Source organism: Lonchura striata, chromosome 14 (assembly GCF_050655825.1).
Source record: "Lonchura striata isolate lonStrDom1 chromosome 14, ASM5065582v1, whole genome shotgun sequence".
NCBI lineage: Eukaryota > Metazoa > Chordata > Aves > Passeriformes > Estrildidae > Lonchura > Lonchura striata.
In genome coordinates, this window is record NC_140716.1 from 3,518,439 (window position 1) to 3,537,367 (window position 18,929).

The window sequence follows — 18,929 nt, forward strand, 5'->3', positions numbered from 1 at the left end:
GGTGGCTTTGATCTTGTTACTTCACATTTTTGGCAGCCTGGTGCTATAAACATGAATAAACTTCTTATTCGTGCCACTAGATGGAACTGGCCCATGCTTATGGATATTTGTTTAAACTACAGCTCTGCATTGAGTATTGACAAAATGAATTGCTAGCTCTTGGTGGAAGCTTGGCTTTTACCCTCAAAGCAGGGCTTTATTAAACTGTTTGGGGTTTTATTCAGTCTGTTTTGAAGTAGGAAGAATTGCCAGTTCTTTCCAGCTTTGGCTTTTTTTTTTTTCAGTTGTTTTTGTGGCCTAAACTGTGTATTACAGCTAATGCTATTTATTATATTCCTGCTTTTAGTCTTTTGGTGATGTGTGCACACTTTTTTCTATGGTAGTGCAGATAGTTTTTTCTCCCAAATTTAATTTCAGATTATTCCCTGTACCTCTTTCTTGCTGCTGAAGGTTGAAGTGTGCAAGTTCTTCTCTACAGTAACTGGAGTAGCCCATAGAAAAATGACCTTAGTTTTGTGGCTTATCCATCATTTGTGGATCTGAACAGCTGGGGTTTAGCCAGCACTGGACAAAGCACCATTTGATCTACTTGGGAGAAGATTTTTTTTTTTCTTGGTAGCTGTGCTGAGCATTTGCAGTGTAGTAGCCAGCCTGTGAAGTAGCCAGCCCTGCTAATGCAACACAAGTCCCTGGAGGGGAGAAATATCCAACCACTCAGCTTTGCTTGGAGCAGATCTGAGCAGACACCTGTCCACCCCTGTCTGCACCACTTGATGCTGCAAGGGCTGATTTGTGGCTCTCACAAATGTCCTTGTTCCTCCCCAGCCAGTCTCAGAGTGATCCTTTGCAGTGTTTGCTTGGTGACCTTGGCCACACTGGGCCTACCCCTGCTTTCGTTTCTCCACCTTTTAAAAGAAGTGAATTGATTTTGTTTGCTAAAGGAGTCAGGCAGCTAAGGATGGAAAAATGCTATGCAGGGTTAGGTGATTGCTATGCACAAGTACCAGGGAAAATACAGCTGTAATAATGTGGATGTGACCTTTTACAAAGGCCAGAGTTTGCACAAGTTTGCACTTAGAGTGACCCAGCTCCTGAGCTGTAGCACCTACCTGGGATGATGGAACAGCACTTTCATGCCACTCTGGCAAATAAAGATTTATTTCTCCTTATAAGGCAGAAAATAAAAAATCTAGTGGATTTCCAAAATCTTGCTTTTTGGATGTTTTCACAGCACCAGTATGCCCATGATAATCTTGGGGCTGCTTACTGGAATTAGGATGTGCTACAGAAGTATCAGGGCTCGAATACAGGGGCAGTTGCATATTTGTGCTAATGCTGGTTGGAAGAGGCCTCTTGCTGTTCCCTCATCCAATTTCCCACTCAAAATTGGACAATCACCAGATCAAGGATCAGGTAAATGTGGATATTTGTAGGCAAGCCTTGAAATCTTTATGCTGGAGGTTCCCTCTGAAGGAGGTTCCCTCAGGCACTAAGCCCATGATACTGGGCTTTTATAAGTGCTAAATTATACATTTTAATTTTTATTTTATCTTGTGCATCTGAATTAATTTCTTTATTTTACTGTCCTAGCTGCAAATCCTGTTCCCTGCAGAGGAAGTTAAGTAGAATTACTGAGGGGGAATTCATACTGCTCTTGTATACTAGCAAACAGGATTTTATAGCAGACCCACCATTTTCTTCCAGCTTCTGCATCAGTAAATATTTAATAGTACAGATTCCTCTGTGCTGCAATGAGGAGATGAATACTTTCCAATAAAAGGAAAAAACTTCCTTTCTCCTTTCAGTGATCAAATAGTGCTTGGAGTTCCTGTATGTGTTCAGCCTCTCTGTGATAGTGGGAATGGAGAGCTATAAGCTGATGGAGCATAAAATAGAAACCTCCTGTTTAGTGTGCAGTAATTCCTCTGGCCCCTAATCCTGTTTGGGAGCCTCTGGCCAATTCATTGTGCCTCTCTGAGAACAGGTGGGGGTAGCAAAGCTCAGCTTCAAAAAGCCCAGTCTTGTGAGGGAACCTGATTCCTGTCATGTTCTCCTTTTGGTGTGAGAGCAGATGGTGTTTCCTGGAATTTGTACCAAACCCTTGCTGTAAATCAGGGAAATCTCTTATTTAAAATAGCAGATGGTGGTAAGGAAGTGTTCTCTGGAATGTTCCTGTGCTGTTTCACAGTGCAGGCACAAGCCACACACTGGCACTGCTCTGCCTGGGGTGCAGCTCCCTTCTGCCACACCAGTAATGTGAGGATTATGGAAGTGAGCTTGGAGCATCTCTGGTGGCTCTGAAGTTGTGCCTCAGCTTGGCAGCACTTGGGGAATTCAGGTTGGGATGATGGTATCCCTGTTGGCTGTTCCCCTCCAGGCTGTGTGTGACTTCCCTGGCACTGAGTGTGACAGGGATGGTTGATCTGGGGATGTGAGATGCAGGTGGGTGTGGGGATGCCCTGGGACAGCTCAGGCAAGGGCGTTCTGCCCCTCTCACCAATTGATGGTGACAGAAGCTGGACTGTGTGGGTTGGTGCATTGGATTTTTGGTTGGAAACAAGAGGAGGTCCACATACTGGGATGGTTTGAGTCCTGCTTGGATAGAACTGCATCTCTCCTCCTTTTCTGTGATTGCACAGCTCCTCCAGAGAGACTTCTCAGGCCTAATGGCACTCTTCAGTTGACTGACTGTCTTAACTGTTGGAACACAAGATAACAAACATATCTTCTTTCAGGCCCTGAGAGGGGGGCACAGAAAAATACTCATGTGGAGAGACTGCTGGGAGAGCCAGGAGAACCCCTAGCAGCTAAATCTTGAAATAACCCCTTAGGATGAATCTGAGTTTGCCTGACTACCTTGTGGTTTTATTTTATCTTCCAGTTCCTCATGTGAGCCTGACTGCCATGCTGGGGCATTGACACTCTGGGGTGTAGCTGTTTAAAATGGCAGAGAGAGGTGGGAATGAAGAAGTGATTAACTTGAACAGCTTCAGCAATCACAGAGGGAAAGGTGAGTACTGATCTGTGCCTGTTTCCAAAACACTCTTGTGGAACTCTCCTGAGCAGGAGGATTCACAGACACTGAACTTCCAGGGAACTGCTGGAGGTCTGTTCTGTCACATCACACACTACTGTTACACTGACTTAGCCACCTACAGAAACTCTTTCATGTTATGCAGGCATGCAAAATATTTAGCTCTTGTCTTTCTCATGTTGTACTGCCTCAAGGGAGATGGCTGACTTCTTGGGAACACTGTGTAGAGGTGTTCCAGCAGATCCAAGGAGGATCCATCTTTCTGAGAACCCCGTAGGAGACAGGCTGACCCTAACTTTATGTCCCTATGAGGGCTGTGTGCATTGGCACCCGTTCCCTCAAGAGTGGAATTCAAAATGAGGCTTTCTCTGTATGCCTGAAAGGTGATGAACAAACACTCACACTAAAAAATAAGCCAAAACATGTCAGATTTTAGGGAAAGCATAGTTGTATGTTCTCTGTGCAGTACAAAAACCCTCTATTTCTGCCTTGAATATCTCTCCTGTGTTCCAGCAGCTGTTGAGCAGCATCTGTGTTCCATTCTTGACAAACCTTGAGGCACGAGGTTGTCATTAATAGCAGGGTATCTTCTGCACCCACCCACAGCCACCTTATCAAAGGTACTCCTGCAGTGTCTCACTCTTTCAGAAGAGGCTGAATTCTACAAAGACCCTTATCTCTCTGCTAGAATGCAATGCACTTTAACAAAGAAAATGCAATATCCCTGAGATACTGAAAGTTTAGGATTTTTCTGCAGAAGTATTCCTTACATGCCTTGTTTGTAATAACTTCTGCAGCAGCTTGGCTTGTGCTGGAGTTTAGGATTGAAGATTCTGTGTGAGTGTCAGTGGCTGTCCCTGCAGTGCTGTTGTGATGAGCTGAAGCTGTGCAGGTGTTTTGCTGGAGGCTGAGGGATGCAGGAGTGGTTGTAACAATGTCTTGCAGAGGAATTGGTGACCTCTGAATGCTTCTTCCTGCATTGCAAATAGGAAAATTGCTTTCTCAGCTGTTTCAGTGCTACATGTGCCCTGTAATTCTACTTATTTACCTTGAGCCAACAGCTAACTTCAACTTTACTTACTGTTCTGCAGACTGGATAAACCACAGAGATGAAAGTCTTATCACAATATCAGATTCCTCGGATGAAGATTTGCCTTTGTTGCTGGAAATGCCAGAAAAGCAGCAGACTGAGGAAGATGATGATGATATAATCATCTTAGCAGAGGTAACTTTTCATTGTTGCAGCTGCTGTGCTGTGTTCATGGCCTGTATAGCCAAGTCTCATGCCAATACCTGATGCATTCCTCTGAGTCCTGCCTCATTATAGCAATCTACTTAATAGTCTGAAATATCAGTGAGATTATGGTATTTTGCTGGCATTAATTTATTTAGTCTTATTTTGGCTACAGGAGAGGAGAAACAGTCTGTAGGAACTGCATTGTGTAGTTTAAGATCTACTGATGAAGGCTGTAGCTCCCATAAAGTCATCTGTTTGAATCCAGCAATATGGAGTGCTTTGCAAGAGGACTTGATCTTCCATAAAATGTTTTCAAACCATGCCTTGTTTGATTTATATATGTGCTCTGTATGCTTCATATTTCTCTATGCTATTTGCATTCACGTTGGGCTGTTGCAGGCACTGACATTTTTGCAGCATTTCATATCTATCTTATATTAAGAATATATGCCACTTTCCTGTGAAACTAACCAGAAGCACTGAGAAAATGGGTTGCAAAGCTGACCTTTCTGCTTCTTAGTTGAAAAACAGCAGCAGAGAACACTGAGGCTCTGTTGGCATACAGCAGTCTGTCTGCCAGAGATTAATATTTGGAGCTTTGGTTCCTGCCTGTTTAAATAAATTGGTGATAACACAAATATGTCATCAGTTAGCTCTTCCTTCCCAGACTATTGTACTGGAAGGGAAGTGGATACTGAGGTGAGCTTAGGAAATTATTCCACTCTGAAAGTCCTGTGCATCCCCAGTTCTGCCAAAGGTTCTTGTGGCACCTGGGTTGCAGGTGATGATGACACAGATGTGTGGGTTGCAGTTCTGTGCTTTATTAAGCATCTTGCTGAACAGACTGCTTATCAGTTTCCTATCAGAAGTTTTCTTAGATGCAGAACTATCTGGAGCAAGGATTCTGACACGCAGATAAAAATTCCTACTTTCTCTTGTTGCTGTTCTTTTCAGACTGCAAAGCAGCAGCCTCTGCGTCCCAATGTCATCAGACCTGCTGCTCCATGGCAGGGTACAGATGCTGTGGGAGAAGGAGGATCCAAAAGTGCTGTGGAGTCTTTGAGCACAGACCTGCAGAATTCAGCTCTGCCCTGTGAGGGAGATGGGAATAACCTCACGGTGGACAGCAATGCTGGACCAAGCAGGGAGGAGAGTGTGGATGTTGCCTTGCAGCAGCCAGGACCATCTGAGCTGAGTGGCCCCAGGTCTGAACTTACAGGTAACCAGGAGCCTGGCCCAAGTTTGCTGCCACTGATCAAGATGAGTCCACAGCCTGCTGATAACACAGAAACCATTAGTCTGGAGAATGCAGACCTTCCACCTCAGCAGGAGGAAAGGATGGAAGCTCGAGAATGGCGAGGAGAGAACTTGGAGCCAGAGCAGAAACTTGAAGGAATAGCTGCTAAAACTACCACGGAGCCGGAGGAGATCCAGGAGAAGGGCCAGCAGGAGCCCCGGCACTTCCCACCGCCGGAAGATGAGCCACGGGCTGTGGCGAATGGCCGTGCTCCTCAGCAAGGGCAGCCAGAGGCAAACCCGGCCTCTCTGAGAGCTCTGCAGGCTCCAGGGCCAGCCTTCCCCCGGCCCGAGCCGCAGCAGGACGGCATCCCCGGCCCGGCCTCCCCGCAGCCGGCACACCCCCCCGAGGAAGCGGCTCTGCAGGCAGGGAGGGACAACGAGCAGCCCGGGCCCGCCTTCCCCGCTCAGGGCTCGCAGGAACTCGGCTCGGGGGATGTGCCAGAGCAGGGAGCTGCTGGGCAGGAGCAGGACCTCACTGCGCTGCTCATCAGAGAGACAGTAAGTATTCCCAGGGCTCCTCTGCCTCCTGTGTGCCTGATGTTTTCAGACAGGTTTTGCAAGGTGTGTAGAGTCTCACATGCTCAGAGCACACGGCTGCAAATCCTCTTTGCTTTGGCTGAGTCTCAGCCATGCACCAGGTGAGGAGCATGTGATGAGCTGTCATGGAAAACTTTCATTTAAGGTGAAACAATTTGTGTCTGTTCCCTGAAAGTCCTCTTGGATCTGGTCTGATTTTATCTGGTTTCCTAACCCAAAACTGTAGAGCTGGTTTAGGATTGGATATAAAGCTAAATGAGCAAACCTGGGACACTAAACAGTGGCAGAGGGATACAGGGTGGAGTAGAGAAGTTTTAGAGACACGTGGCTGAGAGCCAGGACTGCTTTCAGCTGCCTCTCTTCCAGGAATGTGGTCCATGCCCATGTTCATGTCACCATGGTGGCCAAGGGTAAGGGTTGCCCTTGCAGTGTGGATTTCCAAACATCAGCACCAAGGAGTAACTGGATAAGCACCGTGAGGAATTGTGTATGTAAACTCCACATGCTCCATGTGTGAAGCTTAGCATGAGGGACACGGGCTATGACAACAGCCACCAAGGACTCTCCTTATCCTTTGGTATATTCAGCAGCTTGGGCAGCATGGTATATATGTGATAAGCTAAAAAAATTGTGGTGATTCATGTGTGTGATGTTTGCACACCCCTCCCCTTGATTGCTAGGTAGGGCTTGTTGAATATTTTTTCTTGCATATGGGCATGTTCTTATGTGTCTGTATATTCCACCACCACCCCATCCCCTCCAGTCTTCCCTCCACTTGCCATATCTAATTCTACTTGGGAAAGCTGGAGCTGAGGAAAATATTTTTTTAAGTAGCAGTCTTACAAATTCAGTTCTTTCCAAGTAAGACCTCGTTGATCAGTGCCTTTGAGATGGGTAAGAGGCTGTTCTTGCAGTCCAGTCTTGCAAAGCAAAATACCACATGGTAGCAGTACCTGTACAGAAACCCCAGAGAGAGCAGCAAACACTGGGGGAGCCTTCACAGAAATGCCACCAAAGGTTTGTTGTCTGTTCTGCTCTCATTGCTGGTGTGTCTGGGTTCATTGGGTGGGTGTGCTTGCTGTTGGTTTATTTTCTTTTGCTTTGGAATGTAGTATTTCAGCACATAATCTGAACTCCTTGCAGAAGGTAAATATTCCCTTATGTTGTAGTTCATTCCTACAGAGCCTGAATCTCTCTAGGCCAGGTGCTCTTGGCTTTTGCCCTCACTCTTCCTTTGAGAAAGAGCTGTTAGCAGTCATCCTGTGGAGCAAGGCTGGATGGCTGTAAATGATCTCTTGACCCTTTTGCCCCAAGTCTCAGGATTGTGTTGGTTAATTACATGTAATTATGCTGTGTCTGTTACACAGCATCTCTAATACCTACATAACCTTTAGTTTTTCCTGTTGTAGGAAGCAAGATTCCCAGATGTGAAGAAGGAATATATTGAAGAATTAATCATCATCAAGAACTGCTGTGACTTAAATGTGTAAGTATAGAGGCAAGAACCACAGTGTGTCATACAACTGCAGCACTTTCCCATGTCCCCCACCTGCCAGGGATCCTGCTTTACAGCAAATCCAGGCTGGGCCTTCAGCACTGCCTTGATAATGCCACAGAGCACAGATTCTTTTTTTGTTGTTGTTGTTGTTTTTCTAATTAAGGTGGTTTCAAGTCCTTTCTAGTTATGTTGTGCTGTAGCTTCTCTGCTTTTAAGATATTTTACTTATTTAAAGGTAGTACATATAATTTTGTCTCACCAATTACTAGGGTTCTTAAAAAGAATGAGTGTCAGGATTAAGGTGTTAAGATGACTGCTATAAAACATAGTATGGAGATGGGTTGGTGAGTTTTGGGTTGAAGGAAATCATTCCCTCCTTCATTTCGCTGGTTTTTGGACTTTTCCAGGTAAAGTTGACACTGGATTGGAGTAAATTATTTAGTGTCATGATGTTGGCTTTTATCCCATTTACTTGCTCAAGTAGCAGTGGTGCTGTTTGAATTCTCTCACATCACTTTTTGGGGATAGAATGGAGCAAACACATTTAGGATAGGATTGGTTGTAGAGATCTGATGAGGGACTAATTTTGTTCAAACTGAGCAGAAACGTGAGCAAGAAAATGAAATAAAAGGAAAGGAAAAGTAATGTGAGGACTTGCTTTCCAAATTGCCTTAATGTTCATTATGCTGGAGATTTCTGGGAGTCATGTTAGAGTCAGAAGTTTAAAAAAAAAAGTTATTAACCTTACAGCTGAGTTGCATCATCTCCCTGCTCTTCTGGGGAGAGCTGGGGAGCAGAGGATTGCGTGTGCTGGCACCAGCAGCTCCGAGGGGAGATGGTTTGAAGTAAATCACTTGTGACTAGGGTCTGATGCTTGGTGGCCTCTCTTTCTCCCTCTGCAACTGTCTCTGTTATCTCCAGCATGTCCAGACTGGTTACTGTGTGATCCAAGAATGAGGAATAGGTGTTGGTTGCCAGAGTATTCATTTGTATAAATCCAATGCCCTTTCCAGCTAACTAGGGCACTAATTAAGCAGCATTTAAGTGCATGAGGCATAGAATTAGTCAATGGGCCATAAGTAAGTTAACTGGTGAGGAACTAAGGATGATCCCATCCATTGGGCACAGATTTCCTATTCTGCTGCTTTGCCTGTGCTGTGAAGTTGTGTCTCCCAAGTAGGGCTTCTTGGTTAGAAAGTCAACAGACTAGAACTTCTTTCTGGTGTTTCAGAAGTGCTTTCCCTGCAGTGGTGGAGCAGCTTTGGGGTGCCCACACCATGGACTGGGTGCACCTCAGGGTGGATGGCTGTGGTGGGAATGTAGATGACAAGCAGAGGCATTCCTTGGGGCAGTTGGGCTGTTGAAGGTGTGCATCTGGCTGCAGGACCCTCCGAGATTGTGTGAAAAAACTCGGGTTTGTGTCCTGGGGGGATTTAGCAAAGCCTGATGGAATTAAATCCCACTATTGGCTTCTGTCAGTCTTAATGTGTTCCTTCCCTTTTTGCCCCCGAAATCTTTTCTCTCCCATTGTGTGCCACAGACCCAGTGAGATGAAAAGGTGCTTCCAGGCTTCCCTGTAGGCCAGCTACAGTGTCTGCTCAGCGGTGCGTTACCCACTTACTGGATGATAAAGATTTCTTCTCCATATTTTTATTCCTTTAACCAAACCATCTTTTGAGTTGTCACTGCAGCTTTTGTGTGAGAACAAATAGGTCAAAGCACTGGTCAGCCTCGCTGGCAGGGTCTTTTTGATCTCCATGGTGTGTCAAGCTGAATCAGGTTTGAAATATAATAACTAAGGGTGAGTGGTTTTGGGCAGGGGTGAGGCTTTTAACCAGCTCTGTGTCCTGTGGTGCAGATATTAATGAACAGTGCCGTGAGTGTGGGTGTGCTGTGCAGCAGGACCCACTTAACTAATTGTCACACACTGGAGGTCAACGTCCCCCAAAATCCTCAGCGTTGAAATGGCAACATTCAGGAGAGTTCAAATGTACCCTGGGCATGCCCCAGCTGAAACCCTTTCCTTAGAGCCATGATCTGAGCTCCTTGAAGTTTCTGTTTTGTTGGATTAAAACAGTTATCTTTTACCAAAGGGATGGCAGGAGGTGGGAGCTGGAAGCTATTAAATGCTCAGTGCCAAGATATTTGTTGTTTTCCCCCCAAAATGATCTTCTTAAAACTTTCAGCTGATGTGAAAGGTAAGATGTGGAAGCCCCTCTTAGCAGGGTGTCATCTATTCAGCTTTTGTGTGCAGGAGCATTCACACTCAGTCAAAAGCTTCTGGCTCAATATGTCAATACCTGATTAAACAAAAAGAAATGCCCCTGCTTTGAATGTGAAAGCAGAGCTAAAGTAATCGTGCCTTGATATTTGGTTAATGCTTCAAGCCAGTTCAGATTTCTTAATTAGGGACTGATTTCTGACATCAGGAATGTAAATTAGCTGCAATTATATCTTTGCTGCAGCCTAGCACCTTCTCATTCCAATAGTTTTACAAATGTTAATTGCTTGTCCTGGCTCTTTTCAGAAGGATCTTATTCTGCAGCTGGGGAAACTGAGGAACAGCTTGTGTTACTTGCTCCAGCCAGCACAGCTGCTTGGTGAGGGTTGAGAAAAAGCTGTGGGAGCCTGATTTAGATGCCCTTTCAGAAGGGTTTCTGGAGTATTTGTGGTTCTCCACCAATGGAGCATTTGAAAAACCCTTGCTGAGTCTTTCCTAAGCTAAAATACTCAGTTAAACTACACTTACCTGACAGTTATGACTGTGGTAGAACCTCAGATGTGCTGCATTTACAGGGGCTATTAGGCAAATTTTCAGCAATTTTAGTGGTTATTTTCTAAGTGCTGTTCTCACCAGACCAGCTTCTAGTGGAATTTGGCTGATGCTGGTGTGATTGCAAGCTTTGTTACAATTAAACCAGTATTCAGAGGTTTTATTCTATGGAGAAACACATCTTAAACATGCTTTTGCCTCTGCTTTAATCATGGAATCACAGAACAGTTTGGGTTGGAAAGGCCATTTAAAATCACCTTGTTGTAGCCCCTCTTCCATGGTCAGGGTCATCTTCCACTAAACCAGGTTGCTCTGGCTGCTTTAATGTGAAGGTAGACTGAGAAATGAGGCCTTGATTCGAGTTTGAATCTGTAATAGTTTGTTGAGGAAGACCTGACCCTTTTATGGGTTTTGTAGGGATTTTTGTGGTGCTTTTTTTCTATAGATGATTAGTAGCTCATCCATAAAAGCTTCATGTATGTAAACTTAATTATTGAAATCAAACCTATTTGCTTTTCCTTCTGCAGCCACACAGCTGATTATTTTTCATTTAATTCTCAGTCATTTACTTGCATTTTGCTCTAGTCCAGGACCACCCTTGATCCTCACAGGGCAGGTTTTGATTGTGACCTCATAATTACCTGATAGTAAAAACTGGACAAATGAAACATAAACGTGAGCTCGCCAACCCTGAAGTAATTATATTTATCTTTTCAGACTTTGTAACTTTCTTCTGGAAAATCCAGATTACCCAAAGAAGGAAGGCAGAGTGGTGTTAAACCCCAGCAGCAGCCTGCTTGCCAGCCAAGATGAGACAAAGGCAAGTGAGAGTATCCACATCTCCTGCTGCCTCTGGGCAGTGTGTTCAGCCTGAGTGGACCTTGGGATGTCTGCTTTGATTAGTGTGTGTTTGCAGAGTGCTTGACTGAGCCTGGCTTTCACAGGAGGCCTCTGGGTATGTGTAAGGCAGTGTTAAATAGCAATAATTAGTTGCTTGCAAGATGACTTCCAAGCCTTTCCTGTTTGGCTATGCCAGAGCTGCACAGTGTCTGCTCCTTTGCCTCCAGCAAGCCCCTCTGCCCTGCCTGCCTGTCACTGCCCCATCTCAAGTGTTCATTTTGATAACTGAGACAAGAATTCCACAATCATTCTGTCGCATGAAGTAGCCTTGGCCCTCGGGTCTCTCCTGTGAGACCTTTAGGCATCGCCCTGCAGCCTCCTAACTGCAAATCTCCCCACGGGTGCTTGATTTTATTTGTGTTTTGAAACATCCATTTAACAAAAAATTCTCTCTGATCTGCTTTGAGGATGTTGTGTGGCGTGAGAGAGATGTTGAATACCTCTTTCTACTCTGGACCTTGTGCAGGTCACCTGCAGAGGTGCCTGGGCCAGTAGGCTTTGCACCCACACTGTGCTAAGGTGCTCAGAGTTGGGTGCCACATACTCTGAATTTTGGATGGTCTTGCAGAATGTCATGATCACTGAGAGCATTTGTAGCATTACTGTGTGTATTTACAGCAGCCTTTTAATCCTTTCCATTTTTCCCTTAGGTGCCTAAAGTGGACTACTTTGACTTTTCCAAACTTGCCCCCCTTGACCAGCGGTGCTTTATTCAGGCAGCTGATCTCCTCATGGCAGACTTCAAAATGCTGAGCAGCCAGGACATCAAGTGGGCACTGCACGAGCTCAAGGGGCACTATGCAATCACACGAAAGGTGCTCCAGTTCAAGTCTGTTTTCTTTCCTGGGCTTATCTCCCGTGTCTGCAGAGAGCACTGTGATGACTTTGGCCATACTGTACCATCTGCTGCTGTGTGGTTATGGGTTTTATAATAATCTTCCTTTCCTTTTAAGAAGTTTTAATCCATTTAGTAGAGATTTTCAAAATTTATTAGCCAGACAGAATGCTGCAGGAAGTTTTTACTTTCCCTAATAGGAGAGCTGAGGAAACAAGAGCTGGCTCATGGTGGGTGATACATGAAACTGAGAAGTGTTCCTGTATGTCATCACTGAAGTGCAGTATAATTGCCAATAAACCCCTGACATTTAGTTAAAACATTTAACTGCTGCTGCTGGTTAACTGGCTGCATAGAATTAAGAAGTAGCCAATCCTGCTTTGCCTTATTATAACTTGTGGCATGAGTCCTGTATTCTTTATAAAAGAGCTTCACTGTCATGGAGATGCAAAGGCACTTGTTTGAAGTATCAGCAAACTGAATGTCATTGTGGGTTCAAGTTTTTGACTTAGATCTGTTCCTCTGATATGCCCTTGCTGAGCTTGTTTCTCTACTGTTCCAGGACTTAACTAAAACAAAAGTTGTTGTCTGTTCTCTTGTTTGATTGAGCACTGAGTATTTGAACCTCACCTTTTTAAACAAAAAGCCAAACCCAGCAACAAAAAAAGAAGTCAAACCAGCTCTGTTTAATACAGCTGGTGCTCACTTTGATATTAACAGCTCAGCTGTTATGAAGTATCATTCACTTGCTTTGTTTTATGGAATAATTACTTTGAGTACATAAAGCAGCAAGGTGAGCAGAGGAAAGATATATATTTGCCTCTCTTTAGATTTGACTGATCCAGTTTTGGATCAGTCCTATGCCTATGTTTGTACTGTGCTTCAGCTTGAATTAAGTGCTCCTGCTTTCTTCCAGGCACAGGATTTAAGCCTGTATGTTGTTTTCTAGGCCTTTTCAGATGCTATCAAAAAGTGGCAGGAGCTGTCTCCTGAAACCAGCGGGAAACGAAAAAGGAGGAAAGAAATGAATCAATATTCTTATATAGACTTCAAATTTGAGCAAGGTAAATGCCAAGCTGTGTATCGTGCTCTCTGCATCATTATTGTAGGCAGAACTGGCTTGCAGCTGAAAGCAACTCTTGAAAGAGGATGTGGTCCCAAAAGAGCTGAGTTTCTGCCACTGGTATCTGTTTTGGAGATGCTCCTCATTAGCACCTCTGCCTGGTAGAGTGCTGTGTGAGCTGCTGAAAGTCTGCAGCTGGTGGTGTATGCAGGAAGAAGGATTTAAACTTTGTTCTGGCTGCTCCATCCCTTTTTATTGAGCTTTTAACTCTGCTTCAGGGGATGTGAAAATTGAGAAGCGCATGTTCTTCCTGGAGAACAAGAGACGGCACTGGAGGACCTATGACAAGCTCTCCCTTCTCCCACCTGTGCGACTGGAGCAGGAATTCTATGAGCAGAAAGTGAAAGAGATGGCAGAGGTGAGTGATAAGAGCTGCTTTGATCATGTGCAAATCTTCAACAACTGTTGAAGTTTTGGCCCTAAACGTGAAAAATCTGTCTCTTACAGAAATTCAAACACTGAACCAAATATTGAGTTACTATGTTTTCCCCTTCCCTACCTGTTACACATATGTCTCTTCCCAAGTAACTCAATTTTAAAGGAAAGAAGCCAAGCACAGAATTTCCTATTTACGTAAATATGCAGCTGCTGCTTGTGCAAACAGCATTCTGCAGGGGGGGTTTTGCTATGAAGTGGTGAAAACTCTACTAATTAACTCTTTCCTCTAATTGTTAGCAAGCTTCTCTGCTGCTTTAGGGTTTGTAAGTGCAGCTCAGTGTTGGTGGTGAGTAATGGCCAGGCCCAAGGCAGAGTGTCCACTCACTCTGCCCTCCCCAGGCTGGCAGTCCTGTGGCTCCAGAAGGGTTTGTCCTGTGCTGAGAATTGGGTATTTTGAAGCAGAACCTGCAACACCTACTTGCTGTGTTGTCTTCCTCTCCTAGGCTGAGGAAAGACTGAACTCACAGCTCTGCACCCACAGTCCTTTCTAAAGTAGCTCCTTAAAGATCCTTGTCTCTTAGGCAGATGGATAAGGTCTCCTTTGAAACAAAAAGCTCATGTTTTCTTGAGGGACCCATTGGGTGAGATCATCTCTCCCCATGGAAACCTGAACCCCACAATACAGAATTTGGTTCTTTGTTCTTGCTGCCTGTGCTTCTCCCATCTGTTTTAGCTGAATCATAAATAGCTTAATGGATTGGAGGGATGGGCTGAGTGATGTTACAAGCAGACAGCAACCCTTTTATGGTGGTTTGTGAGTCCTGAGATAATGTAAATGAGTGGAGAGTTTGGAAAATTGCTGTATCTATTCTGTAAATATAGATGTACATGTTTCTTGCAGCATGCAGACTTCCTCCTGGCTCTGCAGATGAATGAGGAGCAGTATCAGAAGGTCAGTATCTATAATGTTATAAGTTGAGTTCAGCTTGTGCACAGGCACTGTTTTGCACTTCCTCCTTCACAGATCCTTTTATCTCTGGAATGGAGCTTTTCTGAAGCTGCATTTCACTGTGCTGCTTTTGCTGAGCTGACAAAACCTGTGTAATGCTTGTTGGCTGACTTTTAAGAAAGGTAGACAGGAGCTGAGGCCAGCAAGACAGTATTGATGCATGTAATGATCTGTAGTAATTCAGCTTGTATCTTCACTGCTCAGAACAAACATTGCAACAGAATAGCATCAGGTTTGCTCTCGTTCTTGCCATTATGGATGTTTAAAACAGATACACTGTTGTTGGAGTTTGGCCAGTGGAAAGACCTTCCTTGTTTGCAGAAAGAATCCTCTAAAAACCTGAAAATCAGCTCTTCTGCTTCAGAGAAAATGTGGAGAGCAGTTCAGCAGCTGTGCATTACATTTTGGTTTCAGTGCTCATTTCCTTTTCATACTTTGGAAAAGTGGGCTCTACTTACTTTTTAACAGTGGCAAACTTCTCCACCCCCACAGTTAAGAGGCCAAGGCAGGGTGTGCCAGGCAGATGGCAAATGTTCCTTTAGAGAGTAATAGATCTGAATCTTGGTTTTCCCCACGAGAGTGGTGTGTACACTCAAGCTGCTTCCCTGTGACTACAGCTTCCCAAACCCAAGATGCTGCTCTGCCTGTGAGCTAAGAGTTACTAATCACTGCATGTTCTGTAGCTTTTTGGAACCTGTCAAGCAGGACATGTAGACACAAAATTACTTAAACTCAGTGAGTTTCTGATTGCACTTAGGGAACTTAGACCACCAAATAGGATATCTAATGGAATGGTGTATATCTGTAGCTGTTTTTTAGGATTAATGCTGGCAATTTTTTCTGGCTTGCAGTTGTGTGTGTGTTGCTATAGCTATTGATGTTTTGATGCTGATTCCTCTGGTGGCTGCAGGACGGGCAGATGATCGAGTGCCGCTGCTGCTACGGGGAGTTTGCCTTCGAAGAGTTGACTCAGTGTGCAGATGGTCACTTGTTCTGCAAGGAGTGCCTAATTAAATATGCTCAGGAGGCAGTTTTTGGCTCTGGGAAGGTAAGGATTTCATAACTGGACAAGGGGGGAAATGGGTAATTGCTGTTGGGAGGTAACATTGCTGTTTGTGTAGTGTTGTTACTTAAAACAGATGTAACTGCACTTCCCAGGAAATGTTTGAATGGAATGGTGTCCTAAAATCCAAGTCAGTCTTGCCATCAAGTGAAGCCAACTACTTCACAATGTGATCTTTGCACAGGATTTCAGGGTTCCTAACCTCCATTTATTTTGCCATGCTTAGCAGTTTAATTGTTATGAAAACTCTACACAGTGCTCATAGTAAAACAATAACTTGTTTGGCTTTTATTTTCTACTAAATAAACCTGTTGTATCTGCACAGAGACTAATCTCTGACTTGGCCTGTCTCCTTTTACCTAAGAGTGTTTGTCCCTCATAATATCACTGTAATCCAAACTTAATTGGGGGGTTGGTTCCTCTATGGTACTACTAACCTCCTTAGTCTCTGATTTAGCTAGCAATTATTCTGGTACTTAGTTGAGCTATAAACAGGTCATTAACCTGCTCTGAAGTGTGTCTTCTCCTTTGCCTCAGGATATGATGCTCAAACTGTGGGATGCTGTTGTACTCTGGGATCTATTTCATGTAAATGTATAAACTGGCAGCTATATTTTATATGGCTTTATTGAAAAGAATGTAGTGTGTGAGTGCTGGTTCTCAGCAGAGACTGAACAATAACAACGGGCTGGTATATGGTCACAGTGGACTTGGGGTGAATTGTGATCCTAGCTGGCAACAGCATCTTCCTGCCAGTGCTTGTTTGAGTCCTAGTTTGTTTAATTAGGCTTGATCTTTCCATAGCAAACCGTTCTCTGGCAGTCATCTTAGGTAGATTTATATGAGATATTGGGGAAAAAACATTATAGGGCACTTGCACATATTATCCAGAGAAGTTGCAGCTACCCTATCCCTGGAAGTGTTGAAGGACAAGGACGTGGAACAAGCTGGGATAGTGGAAGCTATCCCTGCCCATGACAGAGATTTAGAACTGGATGATTTTTAAAATCCCAAAACCCAGGTCATTCTGAAATCTGATGCCTTTAGCTGTTACTCTGTCTGAGCAAGGCTCTGGACTGATTTGCTTGGAAATGTTCTGGATCCTGGGTTGCTTTTTGCAAGTGTCATACTGAACCTGAGCCCTCTTTCCAACCCCAGTCAGAGCTCAGCTGCATGGAAGGCAGTTGCACATGTTCCTTCCCCACCAGTGAGCTGGAGAAAGTTCTTCCAGAGAACATCCTCTGCAAATACTACGAGAGGAAGGCCGAGGAGGAGGTGGCTGCTGCCTGTGCAGATGAGCTCGTCAGGTGAGTGTCCCACAGAGAATGCTGCACTGAATGCTGTGGAAAATTGTTCCCTGGAACCTCACGGTTGTGCTGACTCTGAGATAGGTAGCTTTTAAAGAGCTGGATTATAAATTCAGTCTTCTGCCTTCACAGGTCTGTTTTTATTCTGCCTTTGACTAGGAGCAGATTAAAATTCAATAGACTTGTCTCCCCCAAGACTTGCTTGCCAGCTCTGTGCTGATCCACTAAATTACATGGTCAAAAGCAGTGCTGAGCATATAATATTTTGATTGCAAACGGGGAAGTGATTGAAGAAATACGAGCAAAAAGGCAATAGTCAGCACATCCTGGCAACAGGCATTGGGTTGGCAGCCTTAGCAACTTCCATGCAGCTATTTGACTAAATCAGCTTTCAGCAAAGCTATGTTTGGCACTCTGCATTAATGGCATCTTGTTCTGGGCTACAGGTGTCCCTTCTGTAACTTCCCAGCTCTACTGGACAGCGATGTGAAGCGGTTCAGCTGCCCCAATCCCCGCTGCAGAAAGGTAATTTGGGCTCACTTCACATTTGGTCTCTTCTGGAATGTTGGGCAAGAAAGCTGGGAGGGCAACTCACCCTTCCTAGTGGCAGTATCTCATGTGGCTGCATAGGGCAGTAAAGTGTTTGCTGGATTCTACTGATCTTCTATAAAATTGGGTGCCTCGACAGGTGAATTTCAGGGCACTGTTGACAGAGGGGAGGTGTCCTGTCTTTTCTTGGAAGATGTTGGCTAAAAAAGCCAATAGAATGTTAAATTTTTTTGTCTGGAAAGTTGAAGTTGCCAGCACTGAACTCTGGTGTGAAAATCGAACTTACTTTGGAGGAGAAAGCTGTTTGTGAAATATGCACAATTCCATTTTAGATTCTAATCTTTGGATAGGTTTTGTTATCGTCTACCCTTTACAATGGGGAAGGGAATGTCCCAGTGTTAGGGCAAGGAGGTTTGCTAGGCACTAGGTGGCAATGTTGATTCACGTTTTAATCTCAGTTTTTTCTAACTGTTTCTGCAAAAGCCGAGCTGTTTTCAAATTGTACATATGTCAGCACTAAAAAACAGAATTTGGGCTTGAAAAACATGAATCTTTCAATGGGTAAAGTGAATTGAAGCTGCTTTTTCCCTAAAATGTGTAATGCATTAGAGTAACCGTTGTAAGAGGGACCAGTGCTGAAATGTTCCTTTCCTACTGCTTCACTGTTTCATTTCCTTCCTAGTGTACTGCCTGTTCCCCCCTCTCCCTGGGGTTACAGCATTCCAGTGGGCTGGATTTCTGGTTTCCTGGACAGCTTGTGTTGATTCATTAGCTGAAAATCTGCTGAGTAGCTTTGTGCTCTTCTTAGAAGTCTTTAACGACTTTAGGATTTGAAGTAGAGGGTGAGGAATTTGGATAGCAGGATGTGGTGTCTCAGCATCAGCTGCAGTGGTTCTTCATATTCCTGCTATCTCCTCTCTCTCCAGAGTGAAGAATTTCAGTTAATGCTCGTGCTTGCAGGAAATGGTTGCCCTAAGGGAGGAAAGGGCTAATCTAGGGAACTCCACAGAGCTTGGAGAGGATGCATTGGCTTTGCTAGCAGTGCCTCTGGCAGACTTGCTGGTGGTGATGACTGATCCTGGAAGGAGTCCCTCTCTGCCTGGAAGGACTGCACTCACACAGCTGAACCTAAAGCAAGGGGAAGGTCAAAATGTGTTTCTTCCAAAATCTCAGAGTTCTTTGAGGGTGGGGAGAGGAAGACCAGATGGTGGACCTGTTGTATCCCTGTGCTCCATCACCTGGATCCTTTGTCTGGCTTTGGGAGTTTGTTTTGATACCCTCGGGGTCTCCATTAAGTCTTGCAGGGAGGTTCATTCATATCTGGGCCAGCTATGGATACGTTGTAAAGTAAGTGATGTGAACCAGCTGCAAGCCTTCACTTTGGCTG

General features: G+C 44.5%; 1 protein-coding gene across 3 annotated transcripts in view; it reads left to right on the forward strand.

Moving 5' to 3' along the window:
• Positions 1-18,929, forward strand: part of RNF216 (ring finger protein 216) — a 76,812-nt gene that overhangs the window by 11,880 nt on the left and 46,003 nt on the right. For all 3 annotated transcript variants that reach the window (XM_021549583.3, XM_021549576.3, XM_085592142.1), the window contains 12 exons: positions 2,882-3,010; positions 4,126-4,259; positions 5,226-6,068; positions 7,517-7,593; positions 11,096-11,198; positions 11,929-12,093; positions 13,063-13,177; positions 13,455-13,594; positions 14,516-14,566; positions 15,534-15,671; positions 16,845-16,993; positions 17,440-17,518. In XM_021549583.3, coding sequence (XP_021405258.2) covers positions 2,944-3,010; positions 4,126-4,259; positions 5,226-6,068; positions 7,517-7,593; positions 11,096-11,198; positions 11,929-12,093; positions 13,063-13,177; positions 13,455-13,594; positions 14,516-14,566; positions 15,534-15,671; positions 16,845-16,993; positions 17,440-17,518 — 2,061 coding nt within the window. In that variant the 5' untranslated portion in view covers positions 2,882-2,943. The remainder of the gene's footprint in view (positions 1-2,881; positions 3,011-4,125; positions 4,260-5,225; positions 6,069-7,516; positions 7,594-11,095; positions 11,199-11,928; positions 12,094-13,062; positions 13,178-13,454; positions 13,595-14,515; positions 14,567-15,533; positions 15,672-16,844; positions 16,994-17,439; positions 17,519-18,929) is intronic.